At 46.7% G+C, this 21,090-nt stretch overlaps 1 protein-coding gene across 2 annotated transcripts in view; it reads left to right on the top strand.

Moving 5' to 3' along the window:
• The window catches only part of FLT1 (fms related receptor tyrosine kinase 1), a 171,589-nt gene that overhangs the window by 107,408 nt on the left and 43,091 nt on the right, over window positions 1–21,090 (top strand). The window contains exon 15 of one of the 2 annotated variants that reach the window (XM_042988867.1): window positions 14,169–14,300. In XM_042988867.1, the coding sequence (XP_042844801.1) occupies window positions 14,169–14,300 (132 nt within the window). Of the gene's footprint in view, window positions 1–119; window positions 155–14,168; window positions 14,301–21,090 lie in introns of those variants that run through there. The other variant, XM_042988930.1, reaches the window with a different exon arrangement.

Genomic DNA, 21,090 nt, shown 5'->3' with positions numbered 1-21,090 from the left:
CCTTGGAGGACATATGACCTCCTCCTCAACACTGCTCCAGCCCGGCAGTTCCTCCAAAGGGCCCGGCAGTTCCTCCAAAATGATCAGAAAGTCACCTTTCTACCTCACACTCTTCCCAGGTTCTCCACCGAGGTCCTAAAAATGTTCAGAGCTGTGACAGAGCTGAGCAAGCATGTAGGTGGGGCTGTTGGCACGGGGCGGATGGCACCGTAAGGACACCAGATGAGGGTGCGAAGCGGATCCAGAAGAAGGCCTGTCTAGCTTCGTTTTGCATCGATACAAGCGCAAACCTGATTGTGCAGAGAAAAGTGGGATTTCTGAAAAAGTCATTAAGATGCTGGAAAAAGTAACAAACTTTCCTCCGAAAATATTTAAGAGAGCAGAAAACAGTGCCACCCTGAGACGTTTTTGGTAAAGCCTTCCCTAAACCGAGAAACCGTCAGCGACCTATTGCGTAAATTACATTTCTATGGCAGCAAAACGGTTCAGACTATTTTAAGATTAGAGCTATTTTAAGTTTAAGATGAGACTATTTTAAGATTGGAAACAACCAAGAGCTGAGAAAGAATAGATTCGCTCTTAAGTAGCCTGAGGCTGGGGTAGGAGAGAATCACTCTGACCCACTGATTAATACTGCTTCCTAAGTTGGATCTTGGTTACTAGGACTATGTATCGAATGACCTGAAAGGGACATCTTTCCTGTCACCACTAGATCCCTGATACGAAACCTCTTCACCTGTAAAGTGCATATTCACGTCAACGTGACCAGCTGCCCTCGGACTTCAGGGGGAACCGAATGATGGCTGAAATACAAAGTGGTTTTCATAGAGCTAGGAAAGAGCTTGAGGAAGGTAGAGGAGAGAAGTGAGTGAGGGTGTTAATACCTAGGGGTGATAATGGGACTGTCACCCTCAGAATCCACAGCTTCGCTTGATGTCTTACAGAACATAAAATTCAGAAATGTTAATTATCTTTTGCAAAACCTGAGTGGTAATTGTCTTTTCTTATGAAATCCACCTTTAGGGTGCGTAATGCATGAAGAAACATTGCAGGAAAGCGTGTACAGGATTCCTGGAACACGTTGGGGAGTGCGTGGGAGGGAGAGCTGACTGCTCTATTTATCACCCCCACCGAGCCCCATCAGTCCGCTGATGTGATTGGCTGAGCAGCTGCTCTCGGTGTCCTTTCTCTCCAATATGTGTCTTTAAGGTAAGGGGCAGGGAGGGGTCCATGTACCCAGACCAAGAAGGGCCGAGCTTCACAAGTGACCTTACCAGTGGCTTCTTTCCCCAGTCAGAATCTTCCAACAAATTCTCAAGGTTGAGTCGTGTCCCCCGACGACAATATAAGCATAGGGGGCGTTCTGAATATGTTGCAGAGCCAAAACTCGATCCTTTTCTAAGGATCGACTTCCATTTAGAAGGTGAGGAGAAAGGAGTGGAATTAAGGAAAGAGTACAGTGAGGTAACAGCAAGGAAAACGTCTTGATTGGTACTGCTGGAGTTCAGAGCTGCAAGCCCAACCCCAGACGAAAGAGGAACCCTGACTTTGATCACAGCCTTGACGTGGTGAAGAAATGGAGACTGACACTTTACGCAAGTCTGCGACTGCTTGTTGATGTCCGGCTGGTTCAGTGCGACCATGGTTCACCCTCAGAAAAGTAAGATAACCTGTGGGTAGAGTCCCATTTTGTATTCAAAATCGCCAGAAGTTATTTATGGAGACTCAATCTTGACACCCAAATAGGACTCTTTACTGAAATACTGTCATTTATTTAGATCTTGCACATACATACATATGTAGCTAATCATATCGTAACGCTTTGCCCAAAGAAAATTGCCTGGACGCGCCTTCCGGTACAGCTTCCTTATCCCCACCCAGCCCAGAAAAGCCTCCTGAAACGTGTGAGCCACAGCAAGACCCAGCCGAGGGGATCACACAGCAGATGGCACAGACCCGCTCATAAATAGCGGGGCTGTCTGCTGGTCATTTGAGTCTTTGGTGCTTTCTGAAAGTCCTCTTGATTTTCAAATGAAATGAAAAATTTAGACCGTAAGAAATAAAAAACGAACTTCAGAATGTGAGCGTCACTTCAGGAAGGGCCTCCCCCCACCCCCCGCCTTTGTGTGTGTGTGTGTGTGTGTGTGTGTGTGTGTGTGTGTGTGTGTGTGGCAAAATGCACATGACGTAAATTTTACCATTTAATCGTTAACGTGTACAATTCAGTGGCACTCAGCACAGTCACAAAGTTGTGCAACCATCACCACTATCTAGTTTCAGAACTTTATCAGCACCTCAAACAGAAACCTTATACCCATTAAAGCTTTTTGACTGTGAATGAACCTCGTCTTTTGATTCTTTTTGTGACCTCTTGCAACGCACGGAACTGGAGTGTGAGCACGGCCAAGATCAGCAGCCTGTTTTGTTTGACGACCAGCCAGTGCTTGAGGGACCGGTAGCAGAGAAAAAGAACTTGGGAATGAAGAAAAACAAAGAGAAGAGAAATCGAGACCTATGGGGATGAGATGGGGGAAGAGAGAGGGCAGACCCTTCCAAGAGCTCGCCCCAGAGATCTCAGGACTGCACCCTGTCCAAAGTCACTAACCCCAAAACTAACAGCCGCCGTCTGGGCGCTTGGAGAGGGAAGAGGTCTCCACCCCCCAATCTACAATTTGCTGCTTGCACTGAAGACTGCCTGACGATCTACCTTAGATAATTGTGCACCTCCGTCTCTTAGCAGAACGATTCAATGAGGTTTTTCTATTTCACGTGTCCAGAATTTACACTGGAACCCCTCGTCCCCCCAAGTACAAACTTGAAACAGTTTAACCCAGATCTACAGTGACAGACAGCAATGCAGCTGGGGAGTCCCAATCCAATGAAGGGAAATACAGAAACAAATGTATTTGGAGATAACCTAGTCTATGAATTTGCCATTGCTTACGTGACTGAATAGAGTCAAACTGAGAAAGTTCGTTCCTCGTCCAGCCCATATTCAAGCGATAGCTTCATTTTTGCATTATCTCCTGCTTCTAAGGAGCCTTAAACGATTCGATTGTATATTAGTTTAGCCATCTCATTCAACTCCGTCATAATTCAGCTGGCCACCACTGAAAAATGAAATAAAGCACAGCAAACGTATATCATGTACCCCAACACACACACCCCCCGCACACACACACTCACAAGCATTCTGTAGGGGGGCCAGTCTTCTGATGGAATAGATTTTGGTTTAGCCTCTTTTTTAAGTTTTTTTTTTTTTAATGTTTGTTTATTTTTGAAGGGGGGGGTGGTGGGACAGAAGATCTGAAGTGGTGTCTGTGCTAACAGCAGAGAGCACGATGCGGGGCTCAAACTCACGAACAGTGAGATCATGACTTGAGTTCATGGCTTGAGCCGAAGCTGGATGCTTAGCCGACTGAGCCACCCAGGCGACCCTTTAATCCAAAATTATACATTGTTGTGAAGTATAAACCTACTTTTCTTGCTTCGAAAATATTTCATCATTGTATACATAGTCAATATTAAGTTTGGCAAACGGGGTCACCTGAGTGGCTCAGTCAGTGAAGCATCCAACTTTGGCTCAGGTCGTGATCTCACGGCTCAGCTCGTGAGTTCAAGCCCCACGTCGGGCTCTGTGCTGACAGCTCAGGGTCTGGAACCTGCTTCGGATTCTGTGTCTTCCTCTCTCTCTGCCCCTCCCCTGCTCACGTTCTCTCTCTCAAAGATAAATAAACATTAAAAAAAAAATTGAAAGTTTTGCAAATGTTAAACTATTTGGAGATGTGTGTGTGTATGTATATATATATATAATATACCTTTTAAACTTTCATTCAGTGAGTCTTTGCTGATGGTAAAGAGGCCCATAATTCATTTTTTTTGAAGTTTATTTATTTTGAGAGAGAGCAAGTGAGCACGAGTGGGTGAGGGAAGAGAGAGAGAATCCTAAGCAGGCTCTGCACTATCAGCATAGAGCCTGATGCGAGGCTTAACCTCATGAACCATGAGATCATGACCTGAGCCAAAATCAAGAGTTGGATGCTTAACCGACTGAGCCACCCAGGCACCCCCATAATTTCATTTGTAAGACTATCTTTTTTTGAAATTATATGATCCACAAATACGTTTTCATTGTGAAAGATCACGTGGCACGGAAAGAGCACAAGCTATAAAAAATGTCCTTACGGAGAGTTAACACACGTCAAGTATTTGATTTGTATCTTGTCAACAACTTTACCGCTTTTTGCCTATGAGAGGTGCAGGTATACACATGCAGGGCATCCGTATTTGTGGAGCAAATAATAAATGGGATTCAGTCATTCATTCATTCAACAGCTATTCACTGAAAGCCAACCCTGTGCCGGTAAGAGAGGAGAGGGAGAGAGAGAGAGAAGCCAGCATCTCTAAGACAAATCTGAGTTGAGATCTTGCAACGTGTTTTGTTGGATGACTTGCTTTGTTCACCGCGTATCTTGGAGGTCTTCCTGTGTCAGCACATAATGTCCTGCTCCCGTCTTTTTAGCATCCATACCCTTTAATATGGTACGTAGCCCCATAATTTAACTATTCCTATGCTGATGGAAAACGCTTTCTAGACTTTGACCTCTATGCGATGCAGTGCTAACACTTCACGGGTCATAGACACACTCCCTCACTCTACACAGAATGGCCACTTTGGATGAATGGCTCTGTTCTGCGGTATAAATGCATCCGACCTCATCGAGGAGCTATGACAAATCTGAACATATCACAGGAATGTGTTGAAGCAGGAATGAGTGCATGTGTGTGCCCGGGCACATGTGTGGGTTTATAATTTATAGATGTGAACTCTAAAACCTTAGCTATCAGCTATGTACAGCTATAGGCTTAGCACCTCCTGACACGTTTTTCAAGTGCCTGAATCATCTTGAAATACTTCATTAGAACAACAGCAGAGTTCGCCGCGAAAGGGCGCAAGAATGCTTTTCATTTTTAAATGTTTAGAAATACATGTGTGTTTGGCACAGTTTCAAGGTGCTCACGTTCACTATAACCCCTTCAAGTCAACCAGTGTACAATTTCTTGGCAGCTTTTGGAAACTATTCTGTTAGCATAACCCAGACTTGTAAGTTAAGCTAGTGAAGCAATAGACATTGTCCCAAATGAAAGGACCTTTGTTTATGGCTTTTCCCTTTTTCAGTGGTTTCATGAAGAGGAATATTATACAGCATTTCCCCCCACTGTTCTCAGTCTTATTCTTTTCCAAGAGCCCCTCTTCTCTGTCTTTTTCATGGCTAAAGAGCAAATCGTCTCACCAGGGACCACATTGCCCATCAGAACTCCTTCAGCCCATGTGTTTTAAGCATCTCATAATTCTCTTCAACTTAACACATATTATCGTAAGGCTGCTTTTCACTCTGTCTCAAATTATTCTACCCTTCCTCAACTTTTTGTTTTGTTTTGTTTTGTTTTGTTTTGTTTTGTTTTGTTTTGTTTTACATCTGCAAATGCTTTGCCCAGTGGCTTGACCTTAGGGTAAAATTCTCAACAGAGAAAGCAGCAGCTGCATGGTGACCAGTTGAAAACACTGGAATCGTTTGCATTTTTAGTGCCGTTTAATGAGCCCATCATCCTTCACTTCCCAAACTTGTCAGCCTTTGCCGCGTACTAAACTTGGATTTCTCTTACCCATAGTTTCCTAAACCTCTGAAGTTTGACTGGGTATGTAAACTCTCCTCTGTGTTCTTTGTGGGAAGTCAGTCAGACATCCAGTCTCTAGTGTTCTTGGATCACTCTAGCCATCTTTAATCTCTATTTTGGCTCTTCTGGTGCTTTGTTCAGATACAGCTCTTAGCTAATCAGTTCCTTTAAGAGGTAGCAATCTAGGAGCGCCTGGGTGGCTCGGTTGGTTGGGCGTCCGACTTCGGCTCAGGTCATGATCTCACTCATTGGTGGCTTCGAGCCCCACGTAGGGCTCTGTGCTGACAGCCCAGAGCCTTGGAGCCTGCTTCAGATTATGTGTCTTCTTCTCTCTCTGCCCCCCTCCCTCCCTCTCTCTCTGTCTCTCAAAAATAAATAGACATTAAAAAAAAAAAGAGGTATCAATCTAAAGGTCTGATTTATCATGGACCTATGACTGGATGCATCATCATGCTCATAGCTACTGTTTATCAGAAATATATCATGGGCTAATCTCAAAGAAATTATTTTGTTGGAGAGCGAACACTATCATAACAATTTACTTTTTTCAAACGTTTTTAAAAGTGTGTTTACTTACTTTTTAGTATTCTCTACACCCTGTGTGGGGCTGGAACTCACAGCCTCAAGATCAAGAGTTGCGTGCTCTTCTGACTGAGCCAGCCAAGTGCCCCCCACCCCGCCGAATTTACTTTTTATTTTATTAAACCTAACGTCTATTAATTCCCTATTCCATGAGCCAGACATTTGTCATATTCTAGAGAAAATGAAAACGAGTGAAACTTAACCCTTACCTTTGAAAAACTTACACATAATGGGTACAAGTCAATTTGTAAGTACGCAATGTGAAGGGTCTAAAATTCCATGCGCTGCCGATCAGCACCCCTGATTGGCGTGATCCAAGGAGGCTTCATGGAGGAGGTGTCATCTGAACAGGCCTTTGATGGCTGAAGAAGAGAGTTTTGATTATGTCGATTAATTTGGCCAAACTGGATGGACATGTTCTGTCCGTCAGAAGTTAAGACGCTCAGCTGAGCATCAAAGCAGGAGTCACTGATCAGACCAGCCGGCCAATTTAGGAAACAATGAGTCAGATTTTTGTGTAAAGACCAGGAGAAAAACACATGGTATGCACTGATGTAGTCACACAGGTTAATTTAAAAGATCTACAGATGCATCTACTCAGTGGTGAATTGGATTAAAGTTCTATTTCATGCCCTTCCCTGGACAGTGTGCTGCTTATATATAAAATGGCAAGATTGTCCTTCACCTTATGTTATCGAGGAAAGAAAGAAAATTAATTATAAAATCCCTTGAAAATACTAAAAACTGAAGGGGTTGTGTATGTATGTATATGTACATGTATATGTATATGTACATATAAAAAATATATATACATACATATATATATACATATATATACATATATATGTATATATATATTTTTTTTTTGAGAGAGAGAGAGAGGTGGGAGGGGCAGAGAGAATCCCATGCAGGCTCCATGCTGTCAGCGCAGAGCCCGATGCAGGGCTTGAACTCCCAAACCATGAGATCATGACGTGAGCCCAAATCAAGAGTAGGAGGCTCAACTGACTGCCTCCCTTGGATACATATATAGGCCAGCATCGTCACAAACTCTGATCTTAAACCCTCAGCAGCAGCCAACGTAGTAGATGCTTCAAGCCCTTACCCTGGGTGCCGTCACCAGATTTCCTTGGAGTACACGTCCCTGCAAAAACAACTCCATGTAAAAATTTTACTCTAGCAGACCTATGAAACTGAGTTTACATTTCTAAGCTCTAGGATCTACAGCTCTTTGAATCTTAAGATAATAAAAACTGACATACAGCTTTACAGCCCGGGGAGAGTTGGGTACGTAGGTCGTAAGTCAATACCGCCACACAGGGAGACCGCGTTAACTACTGCCTTCCTCGGCTTCATAATATTCAGCAAACGCTGCACAGCTCATGCCTTTTCTCACCCCCTCAATTCCATTTTCCATGGTCTTGGTTTATTTGGCCGTGTCCTTGGATTCTGAGGGTCTGCTATCTGTTGGCACAGTGCTAGACCCTGAGGGCTCGGTAATGAATAAGGCAGTGGCGTGGGCACGGAAGGAAGTCAGCAAATTTACTACGAAATGTTAAGTGTCGGAGTAGAGGCATGTGCAAGGTGATGCCAGAGTAATAGAGAAGGGGCTCAAGTGCCTCAGAAGATCTGGGATGGCCTTGAGCTAAATATTAGCAAATGAATGCTCACTGGGGTGACTGGGTGGCTCGTACCATTCAAAGTCATGGAGACTTATCGTGAAATGGCTCATACCAAGGATACGCTGAAGGACGTAGCAGGGTCAGAAGCTGGAAGAAGATAGGCAGGAGCCAGATCATGGAGGTCTTTGCTTCATTAAATATAATAGCGCCATCCCACGTACATCCTCTGAGTCAAAGCTGTGTCTAATCTACGCAGCATACACATTGCTGTTGGCCCTCACAGCAAATGTACTTAAGTTGGTTTGGTTGCCGGCATTTAAAAGTCATGAGCTTTAACATCGAAAATCCGGATTTCTCTCTTCTCTTTAAAACTCAAAAGACAACACTGGACTCAAATTCCCCAATTCCAACTGGTTGGAGCGAAGTTCATGCGTCCATCTTTAGATGCGAGACAGTCCCTCAGCACTCCACACAACGCAGAGGGACACAGTCCCTCTCCCATGATCTCATCCCCAACTCATTTATGTTATGCGGCCGGCCCCTGAAGACATCCACTCTTGCAAATCCTGCTCTGTGCCCTGTTGGTCCAATCTGATACAGCTTCTCTCAGTGAAGGGAAATAAATCGTGTTATGACAGGAATTTTTATTTTTAGTGGTCAGAAATTACTTAGGTGATCCCTCTAGAAGCAAGCAGGCCTGCAATTAAATTATCCTATCTCAGCAACGCAAAGTAGAACATCATGTTTCTAAGTGAGTTCTCCGTGTTAGTTCTAATGATTCACACCCAAGGGGGAACAAGAAAATTCATATATGGTGACCCTTCAGAGAACCCAGTACCATTTTGCATCACAACAAAATTACAACCTATCTAGGAGTAAAAATAACCGAAAAGATATTTAAAGAGAAAAGCATAGAATTATCAGATGACATAAAAGAATACCCGAACAACCCAAAGATATTTTATATTCTTGGATGGGAATGTTTATTATTAGTGGAACCTTTTTGGAGCCATTTTTGTAGGTCAAAAATATTGGCAATTTCATCTGTTTCAACCTAAAAATACATATGCAAATTTTCCCCAAAATTATTACATAAATTCAATGGAATCCCCACCCACATCCCAATAGTACTTCTCCCAGAATTCGACTAGCTAAAACTGAAATCCATATTGACGTGTAAAGGGCTGAGATAATTATGAAGAAGAAGGGGTCACACTGTAGCAAATATCAAGACGCATTTTATCAAGCAGTCATAACTTGTGTGGGATAAATGGGTCACTGTGAACAAAGAGCCTAAAAACAGAAACACAGATATATGGAAACTTAGTATCTTGACAGAACTGTTATCATAACTCAGTGGGAGAAGAATAGATTATTCAGTAAATGATGCTGGAATAACTGGTTATTTATGCGGTAAAAATCAAATTCTTATACCACACGCATACCGCCCCCAAAAGAAAATCCAGATGGATTAAAGACCTAAATGAAAAAAGGCAAATCTCTAAATCTTCTTAAGAGATTTTATTTTTGGAAAAAAGTATATAAGGGAAATGCTTTAATATCAGTGTAGGAAACCATCTTTTTAAAACAGGCAACAAGGGGCACTTGGGGGGCTCAGTCGGTTGAACGTCCAACTTCAGCTCAGGTCATGATCTCACGGTTCATGAGTTCGAGCCCCGAGTCGGGCTCTGTGCTGACAGCTCAGAGCCTGGAGCCTGCTTCAGATTCTGTGTGTTTGTGTCTCTCTCTGTCCTTCCTCCGCTCACGGTCTCTGTCTCTCTCTCAAAATAAATAAAAAATAAAATAAAACAAGCAGCACAAAGGATAGTGGAGAATATTAACAAATTTGACTACATTAGAATTTTTAAAACTTTTGTATTAAAAATTCACAAAGTTTCAAAGACTGTTCGTAGAATGTTGGGGGGACCTTGCAGCATATTTAACCAATAAGGAATTAGTACCCAAACATATAGAGAACCTAAAATCGCTGCGAAAAAGACAAATAGGCTAATAGAAAAACGGGTGGGGGACATGAAGAGGTAATTCCCAGGAAAGGAAGCCTTCATGGCCAAAAAAAAAAATGGAAAATGATGCTCCTTGTTCCACCTACCTGGTAATCAGAGAAATGTAGGTTAACACCGCCGTGAGATGCCGTCTCACACCCATCATTTTGCCCCCAATTAAAACATCTGATAGCTCCAAGTATCGGGAAGTATGCGGAAGGGCAGCTCTTAGTGTTAGTGAAAGTATAAATCAGTAGTATTTTGGAAGACATTCTGTAATTCTTGGTAGAGTTGAAAATCAGTGTACTCTATAACCCAGCGCAAGGAGATGTGTGCATAACCATGTACAACTGTCTGGGACAGGTGCGCTGGCAGCCTTCTTCATGGGAGCAAAAAAGCGAAAACTACCTTATGGTAGAAAAGTGGGGGGTTTTTTTATGTGATGAGCTAAATATGAGTTTTATACATGAGTTAAAAATGAACTCCAGGGGCGCCTGGGTGGCTCAGTTGGTTAAGCGTTCGTTTCAGCTCAGGTCACGATCTCATGGTTCATGAGATTGAGCCCCGCATCCAGCTCTGCACGGATAGCGTAGTCTGCTTGGAATTCTCTCTCTCTCTCTCTCTCTCTCTCTCTCTCTCTCTCTCTCTCAATCTCTCTCTGCCCCACCCCCTCCTGCCCACTTGCCCTCTTGGGCTCTCTCACTCAGAATAAATAAACGTTTGAAAAACAATGAACTCTATTCTACATGCATCAACCAGGATAAATATCAAAACATCATTAAATAGGAAAAGTTGAGAAAAGGCATCTACTGTATGGTGCCTTTTATTTAGAATTTTTAAAGGCACAAAACAATGTTACCTCTTCTACGGAGGTACATACCTATGTGGAAAAAGCACAAAAACATGCCTGAGAATGATAACACCCCACCTTTAGGATAGCGATGCCTCTGGAGAGAGGAGAGGGAAGGGGATAAGGTATCGGTGAATTGTATTCGTATAAAAAGAGAGGGGGGGAGGGGGTCTAGAGCCAGTATGGCCAAAAGTTGACCTCTGACTCTCTTCGTGGTGGGCACATGGGTTCTAGTTTTCCTGCACTTTTAAATGTTTGAAACGGATCCCAATGAAAAAGCTAAAAAGAAAGCCCTTTGCAGAGGGTGCGCTCCTCAGTAGAATAAACAGCATCTGTATCGTAGGGACCGGGTCGGGTGAAGTGAGCGGCATGAAGGTTAAGGCGTTAAAGAAACCAGGGGACACAACTATGCGTTAAGTGTGGGCAGATCTGGGGGATGAGGAAGCATAGTAGAGGCAGTAACTGGCCTGGGTTGGCCAGAAGGGCAAGAAACAGCGAGAGCAGAGAGTGAGAACGCGGCTGATGTTCTCATGTCTGCACCGCTTGTCGGAGCGTAGCGTGAGGGCCGGTGGGAAAGAAGAGCTTCGCTGGGTGGCTTGGGACACCCCGCCGCCTCCTCCGCGTGACCGAAACAGGAAACGGCCCGGTGGCGTTAGCTCCACGGCATCCTTGACACTGTCTTTTCACCTTGGCAACTACGCCCCTGTCTCCTCGAGTGACACCCAAGGTCTTGGGCCTTCATTTGTTCGTTGTGTGAGCCTCAAACCAAGACTGGGGCGACAGAAAGTTGGTGGAGGTCAGGGCTGCTGCAGTGACACTCATGGGTAGGAGACCGCTGCTGCCATGAATGCTCGTCGCCCTTGGTAACCCACGCTCCAGCCACGCTCTTACTTCCTGCGAGTCCCACAGGTGCCCTGTCTTCCCCTTTCCAGAACTCTCACTTCAGTTATCTCCATTGGGCCTCACGGCGGTACCATAAGATAGGCAAAGCAGGTATTATTCTCATCGTACCCATGGGCAGACATACTCACAGGCGTGAAATGCTGTAGCCAAGGCTGTGGGGAGAGTCTCACGCATCCCCCCCACCCCACCCCACCTCCATTTCCTGGGCTTAGAAGACCAGAACCGTCTTGCACTCCTCTCTGTCCACTCCTGCCTCCAGGAGGGGGCAACTCGTGCAGGTTGCTTCTACCAAGTGTCTGTTTACGTTTCTTCCTCTCTGCTTCCTGTTCCTTCATCCGGATTTGGATGCCCTGTGTTCCTTGCCCGGATTACAGCTGGTGAGCTGAACTGTAGATGCCACTTTTCCCCCGCGGCAGCCTACCCCGTCTTCTCCCTCTAGACTAAACTTCCTCAAACATGGCTTTCCTTAGGTCATTTCCCTGCTCAAAAACCTCTGTGAGCCCCTCTCTTCCTTCTACACCGAAACGGAAACTCCTCGGCCAGGGGTTCAAAGCTCTCCTCAATCTGAACTCGCTTTTTCTAGTCAAGCACCCCGGACGGGTGCTTTCAAAATAAAAATGGCTACCAAGTCCGCTTTCAAACCAGCAAAGGTTTGTGTTTTGTATTTTATCTTTTTAGATGGTCCCCGTTCGTCACGGGCGGGAGAGACCTAAAAGCCTCTTCTCTGCTGGTGGACACGTTAATGGGTATAATCTTTTTGGAAGGCAGTGCGGTTGTAAGAATCACGAGCTCTTGACCTAATACACCTGTTTCTGAAAATATATCCTAAGGAAGCAATCCGAAATAGAGGGTAATCTTTATGCCTAAAGATGTGTGAATTGCACTCTTATTTATAGTTATGAGCAGTTAGACATAACCCTCCAGTGGCTTTTTCCGGCGCTTAGAACAAAACCTTAAATTCTTACCATGGCCTGTGGTCATTCATGGTCGGGCCTTGCGAACCCTCCCCTCTCCTGCTTGCTGGCTAAAGTCTACAGTGGTCTTTTCCCTGTCCCTGAAACTCATTGCTGCCCCAGGGACTTTAGAGATCCTCCTCCCTATGTGCCTCAGATACCCCTTCCAGATCTCCAAATAGCTCATCTTTCGCCGCCTTTCGGGTCTCTGCTCAGATGTCATCTCCCAAGAGAGCTTCCCCTAAACACCCCCCCCCCCATAACCCATGGTCCCCTTCACCTGGTTTAGTTTCTTTGCGGACTTTATTGTTCCTTTAAATTACTTATCTGTAACTCTCTAAAACCATAATCGGAGCCCTTTGTAGGCAAGCGTTCGTTTGTCTCACTCAGTCCGATATCGCCAGATCTAGAATAGCGGCTGGTATGTAGTTGGGGCTCAAAAACAGCACATGAACGGGTGAACCGTTGTTAAAAAGTGCACTTTATGGGGCGCCTGGGTGGCTCAGTCGGTTAAGCGTCCAACTTCGGCTCAGGTCACGATCTCGCGGTCCGCGGGTTCGAGCCCCGCGTCGGGCTCTGGGCTGATGGCTCAGAGCCTGGAGCCTGCTTTCGATTCTGTGTTTCCCTCTCTCTCTGCCCCTCCCCCGTTCATGCTGTGTCTCTCTCTGTCTGAAAAATAAATAAACGTTAAAAAAAAAGTGCACTTTAAGAAGAATAAAGGGAAAATAGCTGGGAGGAAAGATTGTACGTTTGTTTTACATTTTCTTTATGCTTTCCAGTATTTCTCACGTTTTCCTTATTGGATGGCTCTCTTAATCAGGGGAAATGTAAACCATTTGACAAAATACAGCCTGGAGCCTGGGCAGACCCATTGTATCGACATTTCAGAACAAGCATGATTTCAGCGGCCTCTGTTAATCCTTTAAACCTCAGCTCAAGGCCCAGTTCCTCCATGGTGCCTTCCTGTGTATTCTGGTTCTCACTGGTCTCCCTCCCACCCCAGACTTTGCATTTAATTGGGTATGCTGGGCTACATGTACTCATCCTCATTCAAGAAACACTTCCTGTTTGCTGGGGTGGGGGTGGGGGGGAGGGATGATATATGTGTATTTGGTAGGGGTTCACCTCGCCAAATCTGTTTCCACATTTGTCAAATGGAGACATAAAGACCCTGTGGGCTGGCTGTAAATATCAGGATGTGAAGTGGCCCGTGGGGTGCTAACACCCAGCAGGCCCCCCGGTAAGTGGTGTTATTATTGGATGTGCTGCGCCCTGACGCCTGGACGTTGGCTCTTGAAAGGTGCCCCACCTCCTTTCTCTCCACACGGTGAACGGCCTGGGTCCCATCACCTCCAGAAGGGGGAGGGGGGGGTGGTGTCCGAGCTCTGCTGCATGGTGAAGGTGCTGTTCAAAAGCCTGGACCCAGAAAACACAAACAGGCCGCCGGGCCCAAGGTTGCCTAGAGTTCGGATTTCCTCGTCTGAACGCATAGCTATAGGCAAAGGGTGGTACGACAGAAGTAGCTGTTTTTGTCTGTCCCCCGGGCCTGCTAATGTAAACATCTCTCCCTCCTCAGGAATTATCTTAGGACCGGGAAGCAGCACGCTGTTTCTTGAAAGAGTCACAGAAGACGACGAAGGTGCATATCACTGCAGGGCCACCAACCAGAAGGGGTCTGTGGAAAGTTCGGCGTACCTCACTGTTCAAGGTAAACCGGCTTCAGAAAGCAACCAGAACCAGCTCAGACGGCTGTGTCCCTGTTCAACTTTCCACCTCCTGGTCTCCCGCTGCCGCCCCAGCCTGTTCCTTTCCCTGACCTCCTCGCCCCTCCCCTGTCGCTCCGGGAAGGGACCTGCTGGGTGGCCTGGCAAGGCAGAAGGGGAAGACACTGGCCGGCCACCCAAACACGGTCTCTGCAGGGAAGTAGTTCCCGGAAGAGAGGAAAGCCAGCTGCCGCCTGAGGGACGGCATTGACCCATAGAGAGTGACCGCAGTGGCCACACCTGTGACAAAGAAACCCAAGGAGGAAGAGGGGTGTAGGTAGAGGGGAAAACCCACAGTTCGTTCTTTCGCCTTTTCCGATTCCCACGAGTGAGATATCTATACGCCTCTCTTCTGAGTGTCTTCCTAAGCTGGGTTTTTTTTTTTTTTTAACGCGACGTAGGCTGCAAAATATTATCAGGGAGAAGCAACACATAAAAAAACAGACCACATTTGAGAAAAATATTCCAACTGCTTCCTCTTCGGAGGCCTCAGATAGTTCGCTGAGCAGCAAAATCCAAAGCGGCCTAATCCTACTCGGGGCTGTGGCCATGTGGCTCCCATTTGGAAACCAGTTTAGACGGCAATTGCAGTCCTCTGATGCCAGAAGTCATGCAAAACATAACATTTACAGCATCATAAAATATCAAATTGACACCTCCTTGGACCTAAATATCTATGGCCTATTGAGGTTTACATGAAAAGATGCAATTTGTTGGGTACTCTGTTTCCAGGCTCCCCGCGAGACTTCAGAATATGGAAATACTCCTGGCAGGGGAAATAGATCAGTTCTTCCGCCCTGGAAACTTACATGGCTTAAAGATTATAATTCTGAGAATTCAGACTCCTTTAAAACAGAGCATTGTCCCCATTCTTTTATGAGGAGAGGATTTTATTTAGTTTATTTTTTTGGTTTATTTTGAGAGAGAGAGAGTGTGCGCGCATTAATACGCGTGGGGGGAGGGGCGGAAAGAGAGAGAAAAAAATCCCACAGGCAGGCTCCATGCTGTCAGCCTGAGTCCGACTCGGGGCTCGAACCCACGAACCATGGGATCATGACCTGAGCTGAAATCAAGAGTCCAACACTGTAATGGCTGAGCCCCCCAGGTGCCCCAACGAGTAGATGATTTTAGACAGTCTCCTGAAAAATCCCAAAACCACGCTCCCACAAATCTATACTTCCAGGAAAAGTGGGGAGTAGCATTCCCCAAATAGTTACAGTAATGGTCCTGTTTCTCTCCCAAATAATCCTCGTCTCAGAGTACTCTTTCGACTCGTCTGCTTACCCCTGGAGAGAACACCTCCCTCTTCAAAGGACCTTTCATTTACTTTTAAACAAGGACTCCAGATGTGGCCGTCGGGGAGTAACTGTGTCAGGCCAGGGAGGGCCACAGATCTGAGACAGGGGTGGCCACAGAGGGCAAGGAGGTGCCCACTCCGCAGTCCAGAGGGCATTTCCCCTCCTGTGCTGACAACAGAGCAGTTATGAAGCCCCAGGCAGGAGTGAAATGACTGACCTTCATCCAGTAGCCAAGTGATGGCAGACGAGCATGAGAGCCGGGTTCTTCTCATGTCCGCCCCAGCCCCATACCCGCCCTCCTGCCGTGCATCCCTACTCTCCTCTGCCTCTACCAGGGAGCCGGGGTTGGCATCTGACCCAACGGCCGGGCAGCTGATGGCTTGGGAGAAGACCTTGCCCGGAGGGATATTGACACAAGTTTATAGGTCTCCACAGAGACTTTCCTTCCTTTCCCTTCGCCTTTTCTGCCAGGCTGATCTGGGTTTCCCGGAAGCCACGTCGCTTCAAGGCATCTGTGCGTTTCTTCTGCCCACAGTCACGACCACCCCCCTCCTATCTGTCACAAGTCTACCCTCTGGGAGTAGTCCCGCCTGCTGGGAGGCTTTTTCTGCCCACAGGCGGAGCCATGGCACCGTGGAGGCTCCCAGGCTGGCCTAGGAGCCCGCACTCTGGCCATCAGAGAGCCTGACTCACACCCGCTGCTGAGGGCGGCCCCATGCGAACACAGCCCAGAATGTCTTTTGTCCGGGCGCCCTCCCCATGGCAGCCTGATGCTCCTTCTCCCCCGTGTCCAGTGTAGATTAGACACTTTGTACTCAGCAGCGTCCTCCAGGATCAGCAGCTGACTCGGATACCTACCCTCTTCTCTGCCCTCGCTCTCCATGGTTCTTGAATCTTCTCATCAGTACTTCCTGTATTCTGCCTTTGGGGGTTAATTAGGCGTCCATAGGCCTGTCTTCCCTACTGAACTGTAGACCTTGCGAGGCAGGAGTGGGGTCTGACATACTTTTGTACCCCACGCCCGTGCCCAGCACTTAGCAGGAGGCTTTATTCGGTATCTTTCTATGCAGACGTTGCTACGTAACGGGCATCCCTGATCCCATGAGCGCCGTAAGAATCCAAAGAAGTAACCAGTATTATCTTCAGTCTACAGACGGGAAGACGGGCAGTCCAGAGGGTTAAGCTATTTGCCCAAAGTCACATGACACACGCACGGTGAGGCTGACCGGGGTCCGCGTCCTGTAGCTGCGGAACGTTGCCGCCCTCCCTCCGGGCTTCCCACCCCTGAAGTGCCGCGGGGACTTGTCCTCGAGGCCTTGGCCTAAAATCGAGCTGTTGGACTTTTTCCATTACGTCCTGTTACTTGGGTTTCTCTCTACCTGGTTCTCATTTCCTGCAGTGAGTTCCTTTTCCCACTACACGCTCCTCTGGGAAGCCAGACAGCATTAAGAATCCGGCTGCCACTGATCATTTCTACACGTTTCCATCGGCCTGGGTCATTTGCTTCTGAGGAAAGGGGAGACAGTTGCCCACGTCAGCTGCCGCTACGGAGGTCCTGACCCTGTCCTCTCCCGACGTCACCTCTCAGCCTCCCAGGCAGCCTACCTACTTCTCTCTCCTTCCATCGTCTTCCAATTCTAGAGGATCTTTTTTATTATATTTTATTTTCTGTATTTTTTTTATTTTTGAGAGAGAGATCTGAAGCGGGCTCTGCGCTGACAGCAGCCAGCCTGATACGGGGCTCAGACTCCCAAACCTCGAGATCATGACCTGAGCCGGAGTCGGGTGCTCAACCGACTGAGCCACCGAGGCGCCCCTACCGTGATCCTTTTTGAATGACTAATCTTACGACAGATGACTCCCCTGCTTCAAATATGTAGTGGTTCCTGATGGCCTGTTATCCTCATCCAGGTCCTTCCTGGCCTCCTGCAGCCTCGTGGCTCATCCCTCCCTTCACACCTGAGCTCCCCAGCCGTGCACCTGCCCGGAACCCCCTGCAGATCCGCTGTCCCTCACCTGCCTGCCCACAGCGTCTTCCTTTAGTCTCCGTGGCCTTCCTTCCCGCCTCATTCTCCCCCGGACAGCCCTACTCATCCGGACAGCTCTCTTCGGCTCTTGCTACAGGGGGAGAGGAAGGGTCCTCCTGCCTTACCATCATCTCCCTCTGTGCTCCCAGAGCACTTGACGTATACCTTTGACGCGGTGCTTACCACGGCGTATCGTTCACTCCTGTATCCCAGAGCGTCTGAAAAATGTATCCGCGGGTTGATCCACGTAGAAAACCACCACTGAATGTCTGAAAAGAGACATACATCAATATCTTGCAATTTCTGGATATATATATATTATATATATATATATATATATAATATATATATATTGCAATATCTGGCAATAGACTTAAGCCAATCCCAGTTTGCCGGTAACTCAGCAACGCATTTATGTGCCCAGGGCTGGGCAGCGTAAGGAAGTGTAAGCCATCTCCCCTCCCCTCCGGGGGCCTTGAAAACCTAGCTGGAAGGAGATTAAGGTGCACACGGAAACCCTTAGAGCCGGATCAATAGGCACTTTGAGCTCCTCCCCAGGGTGAAGTTGAAGTGCTAGTTCGTAGCCAATGCACCACACAGGGCCGCTAATCAGAGCTCAGGGAGGTCGCAGAGGCAAGAAGGGACGTGGGTAGTGAGCCGGGGTCTAAAGGAAGCCTCGGAGGACGTCGGATTGGCAAGGTGAACGGGGCAGTGAGCGATGAGGCAACAGTGTACCTTCTACGTCGTGTCCCTTGGCAACAACAAAGCCTAGGTGACTACCTCGTTCCTGGTGGCCGGCCCGCTGGGTTTTCTGAAGAACTGGTACTTTTGACTCATGACCTCTTTTCCCTGATGTGGCGATGATCTTCAGTAGCGCCTGGGGAAATGATCACGTTTACGAGGTGCCTACAGACTTCACATGCGTGGCTCTTTCTTCTCACCCGTCACTGTCCCCAGCTGCCGTGCTCTTTGAGTTCTTGTGGCTGCTTTTCATGTTTTTCTGCCTTCTTCCTTGCTCTCTTTTGTAATTCCCCCCGCCCCCTGCTCTCGGAGTGACGGCAAAACTCCCCTCTCCCCTTAAAAACAGATGGCCTGATCCAGCGGTCATCGAACTACCTGAAACACTGTACCCATTTATAAGAGGAGGGTAACATAAATGGGACCGCGTCCTAATAGGGTAATGATAGAGCAGTGTAAGGAAAGGAGGATTGTTAGTCTAAAAACTAAGGGACGATATTATTGTTTTCCGTAAATATTTAACAAGCTTCACCCCCGGGGGGACTTTCTAACTCATTCTTTGGTACACCAGAAAAGATACCCGGAACCAAGGAAGGGAGGTGGTGGTGATGTGTCAGGAGGTAGGTTTCAGCTCCATACGTAATTTTCAATAAGGAGATTCCTAAAAAGTGGCTCTTGAGTGAATCTTATGAGTCAGATGCCGTATCTTGAGTGGAAGTCCTCGAGGCTCACTGAATGAAAAGTTGGTCCCCGGATGCTCTTCAGAATAGCTCGACGCCGTACCTGCTCAGTAATTTTATCACTGAAATTAGATCCTGGCTCTCTGGTGGCTGTGAAACGTTCCCTAGCTTCAGACTTGATTTCCTAAAATATGCACACAGACCCTGCAAGCTGACCTATCTTGTCAGGTGGGGTTTAGGAAATGAAACCGAGCAAATGAGTTGTGTCTGCGGCTGTGTTTAACAGATTTGAAGAGGTTCGTGAATGAGCCAGGAAGGAAACCGTCTGCTCTTTTTATTTCCCTTGAAAAAGGATTCTTATACTCATAGATAAAACAATGTGTTATTTTTGTATCTGAAAAGGATGAGTGGATTGTGGAGTCAAAGTAGCTTCTTTAAATAATCCCAGGTCTTGTTTGCTTTGGACGGTCCAGGAGCACACGTGGAACTCTCAAAGGGGAAGTTCTAACATTAAAAACAACAACACAAAACTGTCAGTAACCAAAATAATTTCTGAAATTGACATAGCACTCAAGAGCCCATGGAAGGCAGTGGGACCGTTTCGATGAAAGCGGGGCACGTTTTCACCCAAGGACTTAAGATAAACTCGACTTTAGAATTATTATTGCAAGTAAGAACCACAACGTGTGTGTAAATACATTCTGATAACAGATTTAAGCCTTGCTACTGAAGTACGGTTTCAGTAGCCCTTATAATTACACAGGAGAAAATTCCACGTTAGACATTCTTTTGGGGACGACGGATGGATAGGAAAATCGTGGAAAGCACCAAAGGACTGCCTCAGGGTCCTGCAGTCTAAATGGAAAGGCATCAGAGGTGAGATCTGTAAATGTTATGCCATAATGATTGCACATTAACACATTTCAGGAAAGGACCCACACAGCAGGAAGCATACGCTGTGTTCCTTAATAAATTCTGAGAGTACAGAATAGGAAAAGCTCAAAATTATCTCAGGTATGCAGTGCCTCCCTTTTATCCCCCTTGGCCAGGCCAGCCTTCGGGTCTCGTTTCTTTTTGACACTCCTCTGAGGCTGGACGGTCCTCTGCTTTGGCTCCTCTCTTCCTGAATCCTGCCCCAAATTCACTCCCCCCGCCCCCCAGCTAGCCTGGCACTAGGAAGGATGTGATAAACTAATTCACATGAAGATGTTGGTGATTGATGTTACTGTTCTCCTGGGTGTTGGCAATTTAGAAGGGTTCCCGAGGAGAGACCAGCGCTGGCAATGGAGACATGCACTCTCTACTCACTGATTTCACACAGGAGGGCCAGAGGACGGGATGTGCATGCCTTCGTACTTGAGTCTAAACAATGACATCAAGCTGGCCTTGATCAGGAATTCAAAATATGGTGATGGAATTCAGCCATGATATCTTCTGTTCATTGAACATGCGTTAGTCTAGCTAACTTTGGTGACAACCCAGTGGGGATTTTTTTTTCCCGTTGGTGGGCAAGAATCTGAAGCGCAGAAAGATTTAGTACTTGGTTCAGGGTCACAAAGCTAGGAGGGGTGGAGCTGAGAACTGAATGTGTGGGGCAGAACCATTCCGCTCTACTGCCTCTGGGTTGGAAGGCAGGAGAGGACCCCCCGCGTGAAGCCCGGTCATCACCCCTCCTGAGCTGTGTGCCCTTGGGCCAATTACTTACCTTCCTGGTGCTTCCGTATGTTCATCTGCAAAACAGACGTTAGTAATGGTATACCAGCCCTACTGGGTTGTAAGGATTAACACACTTAGAACACTATCTGCCATATAATAGAAGCTTTTTAAATATTAGCTAACGTTGCTGTTTGTTAACATGTTAAACCACATTAACTTCAACAAAACTTTCTGCATTACGGTCTTCCAACACTTAACGAGTGAGTCACCCAAATGGTGTTCCAGACCACAAAATTCCTCTGTGGCCTAAGGAGTTTAGCTTTACTAGCTTTCCTA

The sequence above is a fragment of the Panthera tigris genome, chromosome A1 (genome assembly GCF_018350195.1).
Source record: "Panthera tigris isolate Pti1 chromosome A1, P.tigris_Pti1_mat1.1, whole genome shotgun sequence".
NCBI classification, from domain to species: Eukaryota; Metazoa; Chordata; class Mammalia; order Carnivora; family Felidae; genus Panthera; species Panthera tigris.
This window is presented reverse-complemented; position numbering and strand designations above follow the sequence as displayed.